The sequence below is a fragment of the Daldinia caldariorum genome (assembly GCF_022478825.1).
Source record: "Daldinia caldariorum strain CBS 122874 unplaced genomic scaffold F4812scaffold_16, whole genome shotgun sequence".
In the NCBI taxonomy this organism is placed as follows: Eukaryota; Fungi; Ascomycota; class Sordariomycetes; order Xylariales; family Hypoxylaceae; genus Daldinia; species Daldinia caldariorum.
In genome coordinates, this window is record NW_025953052.1 from 275,581 (window position 1) to 290,244 (window position 14,664).

The window sequence follows — 14,664 nt, forward strand, 5'->3', positions numbered from 1 at the left end:
GCCCCGGCAAGATTCGTGTCTTTTTTTGGGCGTACGGGTTATTAATAAATAAAAATATTTAATAACAAATCGCTTGCTTGTTTTAAAAATTGACCCCCCCCCCCCCCCCCCCCCCCTTGACAATTCAATACATGAGGAGGGGATGGGACATAATTGCAAGAGGGAGGAGCAGTTTACTACCTGCCAAAGGGATACATACCTGTATACAGACGTATTGATAAACGTGATTGGAGAGATTGGTAAGTACTGAGTACAGGTAAGTTACTTGTGCCCGATACGTACAAAAAGAAAATGGAATAACTACCTAACCTAAGGTAGGTAGGTACCTATACTAATTAGGTAGGTAGTGTGGTGTATGTATTACGCAAGCATAGCTATTACTTGAGATCTCAAGGCTTGGCTCCACATTTAGAAACGTTTCCTAATACAACCATTGTTTACTACCATCAAATACTACATACTACCTAACAGTACATATGTAAGTATTGAACGGCGGCTCGTGGCTTGCTGGCTAATAATAGTAGTGCTATTTAGGTACCTCATAAACGAAAACGGACGGTAATTAAGCAGTAATAAGAGATTATCCTAACCCCTATTACCTATTAAAAGAAGAAGAAAAAGGAGAAGAAGAAAAGAGAAGAGAAATGATTAAATAAGTTTTATGAAATCTTATAACATTTTATAGATATTAGAAAATATTTTCGAAACGCGTAGAAATGACACCTATTTGGAAGTACTTCGGATCGTGTCCTTAGGTAACCTGCCTTGCCCCTTTTTCGTACCCTAATGCTAAGAGGCGTCGTCCTAGCAAAGGCGCATATTGTAGGCAAACTGAAAGGCGGAATGAGTGGCTAGCTGTTGCCCTGCATCTTAACTCCCCACGCGAATTATTTCAATCATGTTATGGTCCGCAGACAATGTGTAGATATCGCGAGACTAAGCTAAACCAACAAATTCAACCTTAAGCTAAGTAAACCATTACCTGGGTAGGTAGTCACCAATCGTAATTGAATATGTGGAACAAGAAGCTTCTATTATGTAGCTTTACATCATTATAAAATGGGCAACATAAAACCCTCTACCCTCCCTCTATTTCCTAAATCCTATTCCTTCCTTCCTTCTTTCCTCATTCCTCTTACCCTTTTCTTATTTCTCATCCTGTTTCTTATTCAGTTGTTTCGATTTGTATTACCAGAGAAATAAGCAACCCGGCTATTAAACGGGCCGGCGGAAATGAGCAAGGTGGCCTGAAAAGTTTTACTTATCGCCCCATTCTTACACTGTTGGACATATAAATACAGGAACTACCCAAGGGAACCAAGGGGCTACTCCCGTTGCTTCGCTTCGTCTTCACGGAAACTGACTACGACTCAGTGTGAAACTGGTATCAATGATATATCGTCAACCCCAGGAGAATCCAACAATGACACGCGCTTCACGAACACAATCAGGGTGGCCTACAGAGAGGGAGCACGGACCCAAAATTTTATCCATATCCGCATCAAGGGTCACGTCGAACCAACTGAAGCAATACCTTGACGAGAAATATCCCGGCCAATACTCAGTACAGGTACGCTAGCAGGCGCCTCAAAGTTTCCATATGGTCTATTGAGGAGAAAGTATAATAACAAGGGAGAAGTTAAAACGGGATCAGTTCACCATCACCTTGACAAGGAATGGAAAAGAACAACAGCTGTGAGCGTATGATGAAGTTACCCCTCTTACAGTACTTACATTGGGCATTTTCCCCAGCTAATCAAAGAATAGTTACCACGGCGATGAGAATGGATACCCGGGGCCAAGGTTGGGGTCATAATAACGACAGGATATCATGCTGGACTTTGGCGTCAGTTGTACGTTAGTATACGTGGCAGTCTTTTGTTATAGGTCGATGCCATCGAACTTTGGGGCACGGGACATACTTGGGCTACCCAACTTGTTCGGGCTTTCCGGATAACTAGTCGGAGAATTCAAGTTCATGGAGGTGGCACTGATTTAAATTGATGGGATCGCATAATAGGTATTGTACGATAGGTAATATCAGAATGAAGTTAAAGGTGCTACTATGTACCTAGGTAGGTATATCTCTGTACGAGCATAAGGAGAACTATACTGGTATTTATGAACCACTAAGTTGAACGGCGAGAAGAAGAAAAACAACAACCGATGGCATCAACCTATTGGTTGACTATTTCCAAGGTGCTTAATACATTAGGTAGTTGCTTAATATTATGAAGAGCGAACATAATTTCATCAATACCTAAACTTCTAAGAAAACCGTCAAGTTACACATAAAACATAATAAGCTACGTACCTACATTAGGTACCCATACACCTCAAGTAAGACCAGCCCCACTGGCTAACGGATACCGGCTTTTGCGCTTAGCGTAGGTAGATCTTCAGCTTCGGATTTGAGGCTAAGTTAGCTTAGATACTAAGCTTAGATACTACCTAATAAGGCACCTAACCTACAACAATTTCTACGAATAAACAACACCTGGTCGACTAGGTGCGATTTCGTGCCTGAGGACGACATCATCACTTTACCGAAATAAACCCGATTTCGACCCAAGCGACGAAAAATCATGTCCTCCCAACAGCAGAGCCAACCGAAAATCACCTCCAAGAACCTCGCCTACTCGAGCGACCTGCCCCCCTTCCTAGCCAAGCTCCGCGGCCAACAGCAGCAGCAGCAGCGCGATCCCGACTCCCCGGACCCTATCCTAGCCGCGCGACGACGGGCAGCCCGGCCGCGGTCCGCCAGCGAGGAGGCCGAGGACGCGCCGCTCGTCGTCGACGAAGCGGGCAACACCGTCGCTTTCCCGTCCGGCGCCGACGTAGATGCTCCTGCGGAGAGGGGAGACGATAACGTAGACGGGAAGAACGATGCGGGCGCGGGCGCGGATACGGGTGCAAAGAATGGTAAAGAAGAGAGGGAAAAGGAGAAAGTAGCTGGGATTGGTGCGGGTAGGAAACGCAAGGTAGGACGGGTGGTTGGCGGTGACACCGAGGGAGACAGCCCGTCGGTGAAGAGTGGTGGTGATAAATCTGCCACCGACAGCAAATGGGGAACGAGGCAGACCAAGAAGAAAGCCAAGAAGATCAAGCTCAGCTTCAATGACGACGGAGACTGAAAAGCAGGCGAAAAGTCTGGATGTGCCAGATTATTGGTATATCATTAGGTACCCACCACAGCCCCCGGGTTTGAATATTTGCCGAAGAGCATGGACGCGCCGGCAGACCAGCCTCTTTCGTTGCATAGCCCGTTTCAAGCTCTTTAGCCACCGCCCCCGACGAGACGTGGCCGAATAGCCGTCATTAATAGTGAGACAAGGTCTCACAGCCAACAAGTGGCAAGGGGTATTGCGTACTTCGGGGCGATGGTTAGTTTTAGAGAGGGGGAGGGGGTTTGAACAACCCCTCGTTTATTAGGAAGGCGAATAGATCGATACAAGATCTAGCTCTAGACAGAGCCGATGCTTTACGACGACACCTCAAAATCATCATTACATGGTCTTGGCTGTTTGTGATCCTTCGGGATCAATTAGGACTTAATGTTAACCGTCCAATAATAATAGCTATTACTAGCGGAGGCATCACTGTATATATCATAATAGTCTGATACCAGGTAGGTACCTGGTATATATCGAAAATGAAGCGCTGATGGGCAATCAATATTTACACAAGTCTAGAACGGTGTCAAAATACCACGAGAACGCTCGTATGTTCGTGGTAGTCAAAATATGTATGGTATATACAAGATAATATATATTACTTGGCTTCCGTCGCAGCCCGTTCTAATACCAGGCTCATTTTACACATGCATTTTTCCATCCAGCAATCGCTGTCAGTACCGATACCCCGATACTAAATATGTCCATTTATTGCTCTAATGGAACCCGCATGAGTTCGCCAGCCAAACCGAGACGCCTCGCAAATGCAACGTGCTTCCGAACGAGTTAATGTCTCCGTTCTCGCACTCATGTCTGGAATATTCCTCCTCGTTGTGAAGATTCCGCAATACTGGACGACTAATAGCGGGACATTCGGTTCCTCGAAGGAGAGGAAGAATGATCGTAAGGGCTGGGTTGGCCGTAAGGGTCATCCATGTACACGGTAGTGCGGCGTTCCTCGTCGGGTAGAAGCTCTTTAACTTCCCAGTTATTCATCCGCGTACCCACAGAAAACTCGAGGTCTTCCTTCGTGATAGAATCCCAATACTATGGAGAATCGCTGTTAGAAACTGAATGGCAATATTGATATGAGGAGGACCTACCTTATAAACCATCATGACAGCAAGCAGATTGCATGTCGTTGCAAAAAACAGGCCGTCAATGTAATGACTAGTAGCTTGGCAAATCGTGGAGCTAAGCGCATATAGTATGACCTGGCCCACAATGAAGAAGAAGAGACCGAATGTGATATCTCCTAGCGGCCAGCGGTCTTCTAAAGTTCGGACTACCAGCAAAATCTGCAGGGCCACGTAGATGACGAGTTGTACGCCGTTTAGGAGGTATAGCACCGTGAACAGGCCTACTGTGTTTGACGGCCCCATACCAGCCCACGACTTGAAAGTACCGAGCGATACCAGGAACGAGACAGCAAAGGCCGCGACGGAGGAAAGCCGGAGCATCCATACGGACAATGGGGTACCGTCTTCGTAGAGTTGAAATCCGACGAACCCGTTAATTAATAGACAAGTGATCAACGCGGACGCGAGGCCGGATTGTACCGCGACGAAGTACGGGTAAGGCTCAGAGCCCGGAGGAACGACACCAGCGTCGACGAGGAGGGAGATGAACGACAGCAGCATATAGAAATAGAAGAAGGCTAGAATTTCCTTGCGACCTGCGAACAGAAACCGTGCGTTAGGCTATGTGAAGGTGAATCACCATCGGAATACTTGATGCGAAAACTACTTACCGACAGCTGTGAATTTCCCCCGGATATGTAAGATCATCACTATCGTCATGACCAAAGCGATAATGTGTATGAAGCTGGAAGCGCCCTGGAATATGATGGTATTGGCCAACTCGATATTTCGCGCGAAGCAGTCGGTTTCGACGCCGACGCCGCCCGATATGGAAGTGACAGGACCAACAGATGCGCACAACGGTAAGGGTGCCGTGTGGCATATGCCAGTGAAGTCCCCGTAACCACCCATCTTGCTAGTTGTTGCCGACGACGAGCAACTTGCTCAAGATCAATTCGGGGCAAGTATACCGTATACCAGAGATGGAAAAGTATAGGAGATAGCGAATGGATGCGGACCAGATGCAAGATGCGAGATGCGAGATATGCACGATGCCCGCGGGCGATTGGACGGGATGCGCCGAGCCGATGATGTGATGGAGCCCAGACGACGACGAGGGCTCAAAGAGAAGAACGAAAGTAAAGCGAGAGGGGATGACACAGTAGAATTAGTATTATTTAACAGTAGTAGTATGTAAATTAGAACGAATGACTATTAAGGTATCTTCAGCTTGTACGGTACGGTACTATGACATGGTCAAGGCTGAACGACCTTGTCCTTGCGTTTGGCTTCGTTGCTCGGCCAAACGTCTGGTCTGGGCTGGGCTGGGCTGGAGAGAGGTGGGAGAGTCTGGAGAAGTGGTTGGAAGTTGGCTTGCCATGGGGAAAAAAAAAAAAAAAGGGTGAGACAGACGGTTCAATGGGCGCTATGCTAGGTTCGAAGCTACTATGTACTTGCTACTTTACTAACCTAGATTTGGCAAAAGAGTGAGAAAAGGTGGACCGTGCTCGTTTTTTTTGCGGTGGCAGGGGCGGGGGTTTGGAGGTTGGAGGCTAGAGCAGAGGCTTAAAGAGGTTGGGTAGGCCAGGTAGGGTCCCACCGATCAGATCACTTTAGGTACCTCCTACCTTAGCTTAGCTTAGGTAGGTACCTAGGTACCAGGTAGTCAATTGGATTATGCCCGGTGCTTGGCATACGATCATGTATCAAGGTACCTCATACTATTACCATAGTACTAAAACCTTCATGTACCAACTTCATTCATAGCCTAGCCTCTTCTTATATAAAAGACGCGAATGTCGAACTGATATATCCCTTTCTTGGTCCCCAAAATTGACATCAACTACAGCTATGGTCTCAGACAATCAACATCATTCTCATCGAAGCTGTATTTGGTTGACATATAACTACACTCCGGTGGAATTGGCCTACTAATAAACACCTACCAATAAACTAAAGGTTTCTCTCAGGGCGTGGCAAAGACTGCTTCAAACTTCAACATATTATTGGCCGGCTGAATATCTGCAGACTTGCCGGGCATGATTAAGCAACGCCGGAATGATGGCAACTCTACAAATGAAGCTGATGTAGTACATCAGAATAGATACATCAGAATACACTTCAATTAGATGTTTTAGATAAGTCCATCTACCAGTCGATACTCATATGTATTTAGTCAGTCTCATAAGAAGATGCCACTAACCCCGCACCCTTTATGTTGCTCTTCCGTCATCCGTTGTTCATTTATAATCAACAACCAATTGCTTTTCAGGATAAACCCGGACACTGTCGATAGCCCCAATAGGAGTCCTTGACCTCCAACTGCTGATATATCAGGGAGGGGTCAACTCCCAGCTCACATGGCCGATGCACTTGATTATATATGGGCAGAGGTCCAGGCAGTCTCTGCAGTGAGTACAGGGTTATTACTTCCAACCTACATTACTTTTTCACTTTGATACCAAAGTCATAGAAGCGTCACATCAACGCGCGAACTAGAGCAACATTTCGAAAGCCAAGTCCAATATGTCAAAGGCGTACCTCGTGGCCAAGGAGAAGTACCAGGCAGTGATTGACGACGCTGGAAGGGGTGATTTCGTCTGTTAGTATCACTAGAATGCCATAGCTAGGAACTACCTGCCTTGGGTAGCTACTCAGGATGGCATGCTGACCCTGTTGGCCAGGTCGGACAAACCGCATTGGCACTACTCGGCACCCCTCCAACGGTGACTGCCAGGCCGTCAACAAGATTGATCATAATCAGCAGCGTCGGCGAAGTAGCACAAGTATGAGGGACAAGATTAGAGATATGATGAATAGGCCCGCATATTGAACCAGCTAGTAAACCAGCTAGTATCAGTTAAGGATATCATAAGTTGGCTACATCTATCCAACCGAATTGAATACATACTATTTTACCAATCGGTACATCTCTCCTTATTGGACCTCAGTCTACTTAAGAACTATATAGGTTAGGTACCTAAGGTAGACAGGAGGTACCTATATATTCACAACCTTAGTGACAGTTGATACACGTTTTCATTACCCCCGTAGAGATATGTTCATGTTGAACGTCACCGCTGTATATCATATAAATTGTAGTCAGCGAACGGGCAGGTGGACAGCAAACGGAATAACCTGTAAGGTAGGTACCTAACCTATTGAATTAACTTCTTTGTATTACTTTATTATAAGTTAACTAAGTATAACTAATATTATATTAGGTTATGCGAATTAAGATCTCCTTTTTGATTAACCATTATCCGCCGACTTTGGACCCTTCGGCGTCCCACGTAATCTTGATGGGCTCGTGGTTCCCCGAGAACTTCTGCCCGGCAAACCACAACTCGAATCTCAACTCCGCGGGGGCTACGATGACCCGAACTTCGTAACTGCATACATAAAACTTCTTGCTGTGAAACAAGAACCTCCTCGACTTACGCCTCATTATCATGTCGCTGTTGTTTATTCCCGTGATGTCGCTCTTTACTACGCAGAGCTGTTTGAACCCTTCTATCAAGCAGGATAAGTATGGGCTGTTAGTTTTTGTGCCACCTCGAGGGACTCACCTTGATTTATGCTGTGAGGCAAGAAGAAAGGGTCCAAATCTGAGATCACGACAATTGAATCCCAGCTGCGATCCGAATCTTTTGGGTCCACTTTCTTCGTGTAAGTCGTACTAATAGGGGTATTCGTACTTATGGAATCTCCCTAGGTAAGCAGGTCAGCAATTGGGTATACGCTGGAGGAGACGCACGTTCAGGATTCATAAAAGCACCTTTCTAATAATCCAGTCGATTTGGCCCATGGCGTATTTCTCTCCGTCGTAAGAGTCCGTCTTTATCTCTTCATCGATGTGTATCTCCGGGTTGTACTTGGTCTTGCATACAAGACCATAACTCGCCCGAGCTACTCTACTTACAATGACCGGTGCCAGTCCCGACTCTAGATTCTGCAATCTGTCTAACAATAGTCCCTTCACGACGACCAGTTGCGGATCAGGAGCTTGTAGCACTTTAACTTGATGGGCATGTGGATAGAGACTAATCATCATTTCGTGCTGAATGCGATCACGGATGTACTTGGAGCTTCCGAGTCCGCCAGATAGGATCATATAGGTCTAACCAGTTTTTATGTATTAGTTCCTTAGTACTTGGACGAGCTCTTATGCAGGTAGACTTACTATTGGCCGGTCGATCCCATTAGTTAACATCCAGTCTAGCTGCTCGTGTATCTTCTTGATAATACCTTCGACATGCGGATCGAAGAGGGCCTGCATCTGTTCCCTATTTTGAGGCGTGTCAGATTTAAACTCCAATATGGCGTCTGGTATGTATTAATGTACCACGAAACTATTATCCTACCGAGCTCTATCTGCGCACCAGTGTGAGTAAGATTATAAGGAACACCTTCTAAGGGGAGCTTATAACAGGTGGATTGGTAAACTCGCTCCCCGAACTTGTGCTTCGTTGTTCGATACCTCTCGCTCTTGACGAGCCTTTCAGCACAGTCAGGAGGAAGTTTGTCTACTAACTCGGGAAACTTGTTGAGACGATTATTTATCATCGTTACGAAAGCCTGGTCGATTAACGTCGAGCCAATCCCAATACCGTCTACTTGGTTTAGCTGAGATAGTAATGGAAACGGCTGCCGCGCCTCGACAACTTGCATTAGTGCAAGATCCGTCGTCCCGCCTCCTGCGTCGACAGATAAGAAGATATCGCCTGTTTCGAAAGCCACAGCTGAGTTCTTGATGGTCCCGACAGCTGCCGCCTCAGACTCTGTCAGCTCGACCGTAGCTCTGTGGTACCGTCCCTCGACACCGAACCCTGCATCATGAATACAATTTTTGAAAGAGTTGATGATCTCCTGGCTCCTCCACGTCGTTGGGACGCTGAAGATGAATTCGACTACTAACTCCTGCCATCCCACGTGGCCTATACCAGTATACAATTCCACTGTTGATTTGACGTGCGAGTAAACTTCGCGCAGGTAGCTAGAGATCAACCTCTGTGCATCCTGGACGGAGGTGGGCGCCTGGCTGATATTTTGGCGGCGCGCATCTTCCAACGTGCGCTGATCGAGAAAAATTTTGAAGAACTCCCGCTTCTTCTTCTTCTTATCGATCAAGTCGTCATCTTCGCACAGGTAGCCCCAGGAGGACAAGCTGTCGTCCTGATTATAGACAAGACAAGTGTGGACTTTTTGTTCGTTTTTGGTCGAAGCGCCAGGCCAGTTATGTATTATCTGAATAGGACTTTGCAGGGCATGATTCCGCTGCGGCCGCGCCCATGCGACACCTTTAGCGCGTAATGAGCTTCCTATTATATCGAAAAGTGAACGGTGAAGACATGGTACTTACCTGTGTAAGTTGTGCCAACGTCAATGGCCACAAGTATATCAGGTCGCTCACTGGCCATGGTGGGTTAATTAATATGCGCGTTTACGTACGTGGCTTGAGAATTGTAGGATAAGCATAAACATCTCTGGCAACTTTTGTTCGTTAACTTTTGGTTTAGCAACAATAGTAGGGTAAATTTCTATCTACTAACTAGGATGACTTCCTACCTTTAGGTACCTATATAATATTCTCCTAGCAAAATAAGTGGACGTTAGAGGTACGTAGAAATCTCCAAAAAAAAAGTCATGATATTAAGGGATACGTACAGGATTCCGTAGATCGAACCCTTTGTTCTTTTAAGATGGTTCAGCTGTATTTCTGCAGGGCTGCGTTCGCGTTCGTATTCCGGTTGGGTTAATAGACGCTGCGCATGGATCACATTTGTCTCTGTCTGATCCGTACGTACGCTGAGAATGAATACCTAGACCTTGGGGTCTTCCGGGGCCGGGATATGTGGAGATAGGACTTTGTTGGAACTTATTAGCTCCTGGCTGTGTGTGCTCAAGGGCACTCGGCAAATTTTTTATTCTCGTTCAATCAACTGATATACTTGCTTTGTGACGGAATAGCACGGTATGGTATGCTGTTAACTACGGACAAATGCAAACATTGATATCGTTGCTTTGAGTCGTCCAAAGTGTAACTCGTAGAACGTATCCAATCCGGCAGTGATGTGTATCGTTCTAAGTGGTCGAATCAAGTATAGCTTCAAGTCCCAATTCGCTGGAACATGCAATCAGCAAGCGTGCGGTGGCTGATCCCTGTCCATCCCCATTTGCGCCCTGTCCCAATACGCGTCTGTCTGACCGGTCATTCGATGCTGAAGGAATATGCCCATGTGCCTTTAGAAACGGCTATTTCCCTTTCATACCCAAAAAAGATCACTGCGCAAACGGTCTCATAAGTTTGGGCTCTTGTTTTTTTTTTTTTGCCAATAATGAGAAAGGAATTATCGTCCAGGTTTTTATTTTGCTTGCCTTTGTCTTGTATCGTAAGTGGAGGCTCATCACTACCCGGGATAGTACTGCTTTTGAATGTTGTCCCCGTACCGCGATCCCACTCCTCGCTCGTGCCGTACTGTAACTGTGGCTGTGTCTTAACTGGCCTGCAAGACACTTCCTGTGCTATTTTGAGTATATCCACATACCGTACAATAACGATGTTCTTTATTCACCTCCTAGAGTAAATCATGTCTTCTATGGTCACGAATCTAGAGGAAATCGGAAACCATCTAGTTAGATTTTAGCTCTCAGCGCAATGGCGGAGATAATGATATCACACACTACGGTTTTTACCGTGTATACCTTAGGAACCTCTTATGAAGCAGTCGACGTATTTACCAAGCCGCCAGGGTCGACACAGTTTCGGTTTGTAACCGAATTTTGGAATTCCTTTACCAGTAGTTCTACTACTTCCTCTTCAACTGAGTCTTCTACGTCCACAACCCGGAGTTCGAATACGCCTTCGAGCACGTCCTCGAGTACGTCTTCGAGTCGAGCATCGCCATCACCCATACAGACTACGCAGTCAGTCGATTTAGATAATAAGGCTGGCCTTTCCACCGGAGCTGTAGCTGGAATTGCCATCGCGTGCGCTCTCGCGGGGTTGATACTGGGCGTTCTAGCCGGGGCCCTCTTCTTTCGGCGGCGAAAGCGGCAAAGGTCTGGTAATAGGTCGCGGGGAGACGAATATGACTGTCAGGAGAAGCCTTTGCGGAGTCTTATATCGTCAACAGATAGACTGCAGCTGGACCAATTCCTCTTAGATCCAACGCCAGATGCTGAAATATGGACGGAGCTTCGTTCGTTGAGCGAGTTGCTTCAGCAACATGTTGAAAATAATTATCATAATCTATCGGTCTCTCCTAATATAGAAATGCTGTCTGCGGAGCTGGCCCGTCTGGGAATAGGACAGAGCGGTACTTTATCAGCAGGGAAACTTGTTTCTTTGGCAGTGAGCCCGAGAACTCGATATAGCGCTATTCAGCACATTATTGCCAGTGTCACCTTCGCCAGCGTCACTCTGGACAGGACTTCGCCTTTATCTCTACTCCCAGAGCCGTTGTCGGCGTTCACCTCCTCAATACCAGCTACTGAGAGTTTTAGGGGAAACCCAGAAGGTGAGCCAGGCGGTGCAATCAATATCGATGATAATGCGGATACTAATGCATGTATAATTCTAACAGCGGTCGATGTCGCATTCACTCGATGGCGGCAGTTATCTGTCTTCCTACTTAACCCGAGTAGGAGTGAAAGGACACCGTTAGTCCCATCTGAAGATGTTAGCACTCGCCAAGCGCAACGGCTTGCCGAGACCCTAAATGCCTTCCTCGAGCCTTTCGTGGCAGGTGATCGCGATGATAGGTACGAACAAGAGAATCACCTACGGGAGGTGATTGTAGAATGCGCAACTTTTGGCTATTTATTATTATCACAGCCATCAGAGTATCAATTCCGCTTCGATGATGGTGGAAACTCGAATCAGATAACTGTTTTCCCTGGGGTAGACAGGATCAGTGACGAAGATGGCCATAGAAATCCTTCACTAGCTCAAACAATTGCCAGGCCTAGAATCGAAAGCGTATAAGTTAAGCGAGAGGTTACGTACTGTCCAAGGCATACAGTACTAATGAAACTGGCCTCACCTGGGTTACCTATTATTTTCTCAGCTATGCAGAGTCTATTAATTAGGTTCCGCCACGTGTATATAGAAAAAGAAGGGCTGAAAAAAGCTGTGCCGTAAATTTTGAAACCACGAGCTTTATGCGGACCTAGGGAGTAATATAATATGATTCCAAGCATATGTTCGACTTCTTCTTTCTCGAGCCGCAACGAAACGGCCCCCAAATGGGGACTTTGTTTATGACTAGGGTAAGTGCCTACACGCCTGGGTACCTAGTTGTTCGCGCGAAATGGTTCGTAAACAATCTTAGCTGGCCAATATTCATGCCACAATATCTTGGCCTAGACTCGCTATTTCTCGTCCGAGCCGCACGGGCCAATTATATTTTGTGCTTCGCCGACCTGAGTTGTAAGTCGCCAATCTCTCACGTAAGACGCCATTGAGACAGCAAGCGGTGACCGCCCAGCCGGCTTTAGACTCTTGGTTTTATTGCACAATGGCGGTATCAGGTAGGTATTATTATTATTAATTGCCTCGGTGTTAGATCCGTACACAACGGAAATATCGGATAACGTTAATACAGATCCGATTAGCTACCTATTATGTTTAGCCACGCTTTCGATTAGGACCCTGGGTGGTATTGCGCTGACATGCTTCACGCTAAGGTGTAGGTCCCACCGTCGTCAACTTGACTACGTACCTCACATCTTAACTACCTCCTATTAGGTGCATTCATATAAATAAATAAATAAAATTCGTAGCCCTTCACGAAACTGTAAGGCAGGTAGCAGGACGTGTGATTTTATATGCAACCATGTTGGAAGGGATGCGATGCCTCAAAGGGCGCCGATCTGATAAGCCTTCAGCAACGACGGGGAAAATCTCCAAAAAGCCATTGAACAAAACATGCCTTTTCAAGTATTGGCCAGGAAACAGGAAGAAAGGGGCACCGGGTAGGTATTATAAGCATATCAATACAAGGCAGTTATTTCGTGGTGCTAACTAACGTAGGTCAATCTTTTACGCGGTCTGAGCAGCCCCCAAATCTCAATGTTGCGGTTTTAGACCAAGCTACAATATTGGGTGATCATGATATGGATCGTGATATGGACCATGATGTAGACAAGGAGACATTCATCCAGTCTTTCGAGAATACTCGCAACAGTCCGGTCGAGCAATGGCTCGTTACTTCAGCAATTCCTTCGTCCTACCAAGAATTTCAGCTGCGAGAGACGACGGTCCAAGGAAGCGTACCATCAAAGTTTCCAGACGACTTTTCTAGCAGAAGTCATAGTTCTCTCAAAACGCGACCATCAACGCTGCTCGGAGAAACACGTCCCCGATTTCAAGATCACACTGAGCTGGCAACAGAGCATAGCACTGGGTTAAGTGCTCTATTTCAGCAACCCGCTCGTCTCGGATCCGATACGAGATCATATCCGAACCGCTTAAAGAACTACCCCAGTAGTTCTAGCTCGACTAACCCTCCTTCCCTGACCTTCCTGTCCCTGACGCCAAGCACAAGCTGTAGCTCTCTGAAACCCGAAGTCACTATTCGTCAATCCAAGTCGGCCGCTGAATCAACGAACAGCCTTCGCGCGAAGGCAGACGAAGATGCTGAACTGGCGAACTCGTTGAGTCATAGAATCGCGCTGGCTCAGGTTTTCATGTACCAGGCCCGAATGTCTGATCGGCCGCTAAACACCCCTTTCGCCATATCCGGGGGACATATGTTATCCTGATATTAAGAGTCCTAATTTCGACGTCCGTGGACTACGGATATCGAAACGACCTAAACTAAGCTAGGCGGATAGCAAAGTCGTTTCCCCCGATCATGTTCGACTCACCAGAGCTGCTCCAGAGCAGCCCCTCAATTGCTACGTCATGTACCAACACCAAAATAGATACCCAACAAAGACGTGGATGAGGTTCTAGAACTGTTAAGGGGTCGAAAAAAAAAGCAAGCGAGCCGCAGTTAGAAGACGGAAGAAGAGAGTCTGCCTAAATCCACCAGATTGCTAGCATCAGTCTGAGATGTCATAAACTGTTCATAGCCGAGTGGTGAAAAGGTAGCTAGAAGTTATGAGGCATCAGCTTGGGCACCACGCATAAGCTACCTGCTATTTTACCTATCATATTCCGATACGGCATCGGGGTTGTAGTTGGCGCCCAATAGGTACCGGTCCAATTAGGCGTACTGCTGTAGCATACATCTAACAACAACGACAGCAACAGCAAATACAACAAAGGCAACAACGGCAAATGCAAATAACGCAACTAAATGATATATACCTACCTCTTATTCTACGCTCGATGAAGAAGGCCATGGTAGTAAGTAATAATAACTATGATTATATAGGAGGTAGTTATCACACAATATATTTCGAGC

The 14,664-nt window shown here is 46.4% G+C and overlaps 7 protein-coding genes across 7 annotated transcripts; 5 read left to right on the forward strand and 2 right to left on the reverse strand.

The window, feature by feature from the left end:
• Positions 1-729: 729 nt before the first annotated feature.
• On the forward strand, positions 730-2,261 carry F4812DRAFT_439613 (uncharacterized protein). The gene is made up of 4 exons (XM_047935084.1): positions 730-986; positions 1,302-1,570; positions 1,640-1,701; positions 1,768-2,261. Exons 2-3 carry the CDS (start codon positions 1,391-1,393, stop codon positions 1,697-1,699), a joined length of 240 nt encoding a protein of 79 aa, XP_047787424.1. The 5' UTR covers positions 730-986; positions 1,302-1,390; the 3' UTR covers positions 1,700-1,701; positions 1,768-2,261.
• An 11-nt stretch (positions 2,262-2,272) lies between these two features.
• Positions 2,273-3,582, forward strand: F4812DRAFT_132427 (uncharacterized protein). The gene has a single exon (XM_047929554.1). The coding sequence runs from the start codon at positions 2,586-2,588 to the stop codon at positions 3,132-3,134; it is 549 nt and encodes a 182-aa protein (XP_047787425.1). The 5' UTR covers positions 2,273-2,585; the 3' UTR covers positions 3,135-3,582.
• On the reverse strand, positions 3,583-5,332 carry F4812DRAFT_132426 (chitin synthase export chaperone). Its single transcript, XM_047929553.1, has 3 exons — positions 4,924-5,332; positions 4,277-4,848; positions 3,583-4,220 (listed from the first exon to the last, which is right to left on the reverse strand). The coding sequence occupies exons 1-3, from the start codon at positions 5,162-5,164 to the stop codon at positions 4,032-4,034; spliced, it is 1,002 nt and encodes a 333-aa protein (XP_047787426.1). The 5' UTR covers positions 5,165-5,332; the 3' UTR covers positions 3,583-4,031.
• A 1,446-nt stretch (positions 5,333-6,778) lies between these two features.
• On the forward strand, positions 6,779-7,085 carry F4812DRAFT_461955 (uncharacterized protein; the record flags this gene model as incomplete). Its single annotated transcript, XM_047937951.1, has 2 exons — positions 6,779-6,854; positions 6,937-7,085. The coding sequence occupies 2 exons, from the start codon at positions 6,779-6,781 to the stop codon at positions 7,083-7,085; spliced, it is 225 nt and encodes a 74-aa protein (XP_047787427.1).
• A 426-nt stretch (positions 7,086-7,511) lies between these two features.
• On the reverse strand, positions 7,512-9,672 carry F4812DRAFT_452526 (uncharacterized protein; the record flags this gene model as incomplete). The annotated part of the gene is made up of 6 exons (XM_047936361.1): positions 7,512-7,765; positions 7,822-7,963; positions 8,031-8,372; positions 8,436-8,538; positions 8,598-9,552; positions 9,615-9,672. 6 exons carry the CDS (start codon positions 9,670-9,672, stop codon positions 7,512-7,514), a joined length of 1,854 nt encoding a protein of 617 aa, XP_047787428.1.
• Positions 9,673-10,734: 1,062 nt separating this feature from the next.
• On the forward strand, positions 10,735-12,347 carry F4812DRAFT_132643 (uncharacterized protein). The gene is made up of 2 exons (XM_047929555.1): positions 10,735-11,772; positions 11,839-12,347. Exons 1-2 carry the CDS (start codon positions 10,911-10,913, stop codon positions 12,237-12,239), a joined length of 1,263 nt encoding a protein of 420 aa, XP_047787429.1. The 5' UTR covers positions 10,735-10,910; the 3' UTR covers positions 12,240-12,347.
• Positions 12,348-12,904: 557 nt separating this feature from the next.
• On the forward strand, positions 12,905-14,298 carry F4812DRAFT_132805 (uncharacterized protein). Its single transcript, XM_047929556.1, has 2 exons — positions 12,905-13,228; positions 13,287-14,298. Exons 1-2 carry the CDS (start codon positions 13,090-13,092, stop codon positions 14,015-14,017), a joined length of 870 nt encoding a protein of 289 aa, XP_047787430.1. The 5' UTR covers positions 12,905-13,089; the 3' UTR covers positions 14,018-14,298.
• The last annotated feature ends 366 nt before the right edge of the window (positions 14,299-14,664 follow it).

What these genes read in the sequence shown, in the direction of transcription:
- F4812DRAFT_439613 (XM_047935084.1), top strand. Translation starts at nt 1,391, where the DNA reads ATGATATATCGTCAACCCCAGGAGAATCCAACAATGACACGCGCTTCA. An exon ending in CCGGCCAATACTCAGTACAG is followed by an intron (nt 1,571 to 1,639) that starts GTACGCTAGCAG and finishes ACAAGGGAGAAG; the next exon opens with TTAAAACGGGATCAGTTCAC.
- F4812DRAFT_132427 (XM_047929554.1), top strand. Translation starts at nt 2,586, where the DNA reads ATGTCCTCCCAACAGCAGAGCCAACCGAAAATCACCTCCAAGAACCTC.
- F4812DRAFT_132426 (XM_047929553.1), bottom strand. Translation starts at nt 5,164, where the DNA reads ATGGGTGGTTACGGGGACTTCACTGGCATATGCCACACGGCACCCTTA. An exon ending in GGGGAAATTCACAGCTGTCG is followed by an intron (nt 4,849 to 4,923) that starts GTAAGTAGTTTT and finishes TTCTGTTCGCAG; the next exon opens with GTCGCAAGGAAATTCTAGCC. An exon ending in CTGTCATGATGGTTTATAAG is followed by an intron (nt 4,221 to 4,276) that starts GTAGGTCCTCCT and finishes GATTCTCCATAG; the next exon opens with TATTGGGATTCTATCACGAA.
- F4812DRAFT_132643 (XM_047929555.1), top strand. Translation starts at nt 10,911, where the DNA reads ATGGCGGAGATAATGATATCACACACTACGGTTTTTACCGTGTATACC. An exon ending in TTTTAGGGGAAACCCAGAAG is followed by an intron (nt 11,773 to 11,838) that starts GTGAGCCAGGCG and finishes TAATTCTAACAG; the next exon opens with CGGTCGATGTCGCATTCACT.
- F4812DRAFT_132805 (XM_047929556.1), top strand. Translation starts at nt 13,090, where the DNA reads ATGTTGGAAGGGATGCGATGCCTCAAAGGGCGCCGATCTGATAAGCCT. An exon ending in CAGGAAGAAAGGGGCACCGG is followed by an intron (nt 13,229 to 13,286) that starts GTAGGTATTATA and finishes TAACTAACGTAG; the next exon opens with GTCAATCTTTTACGCGGTCT.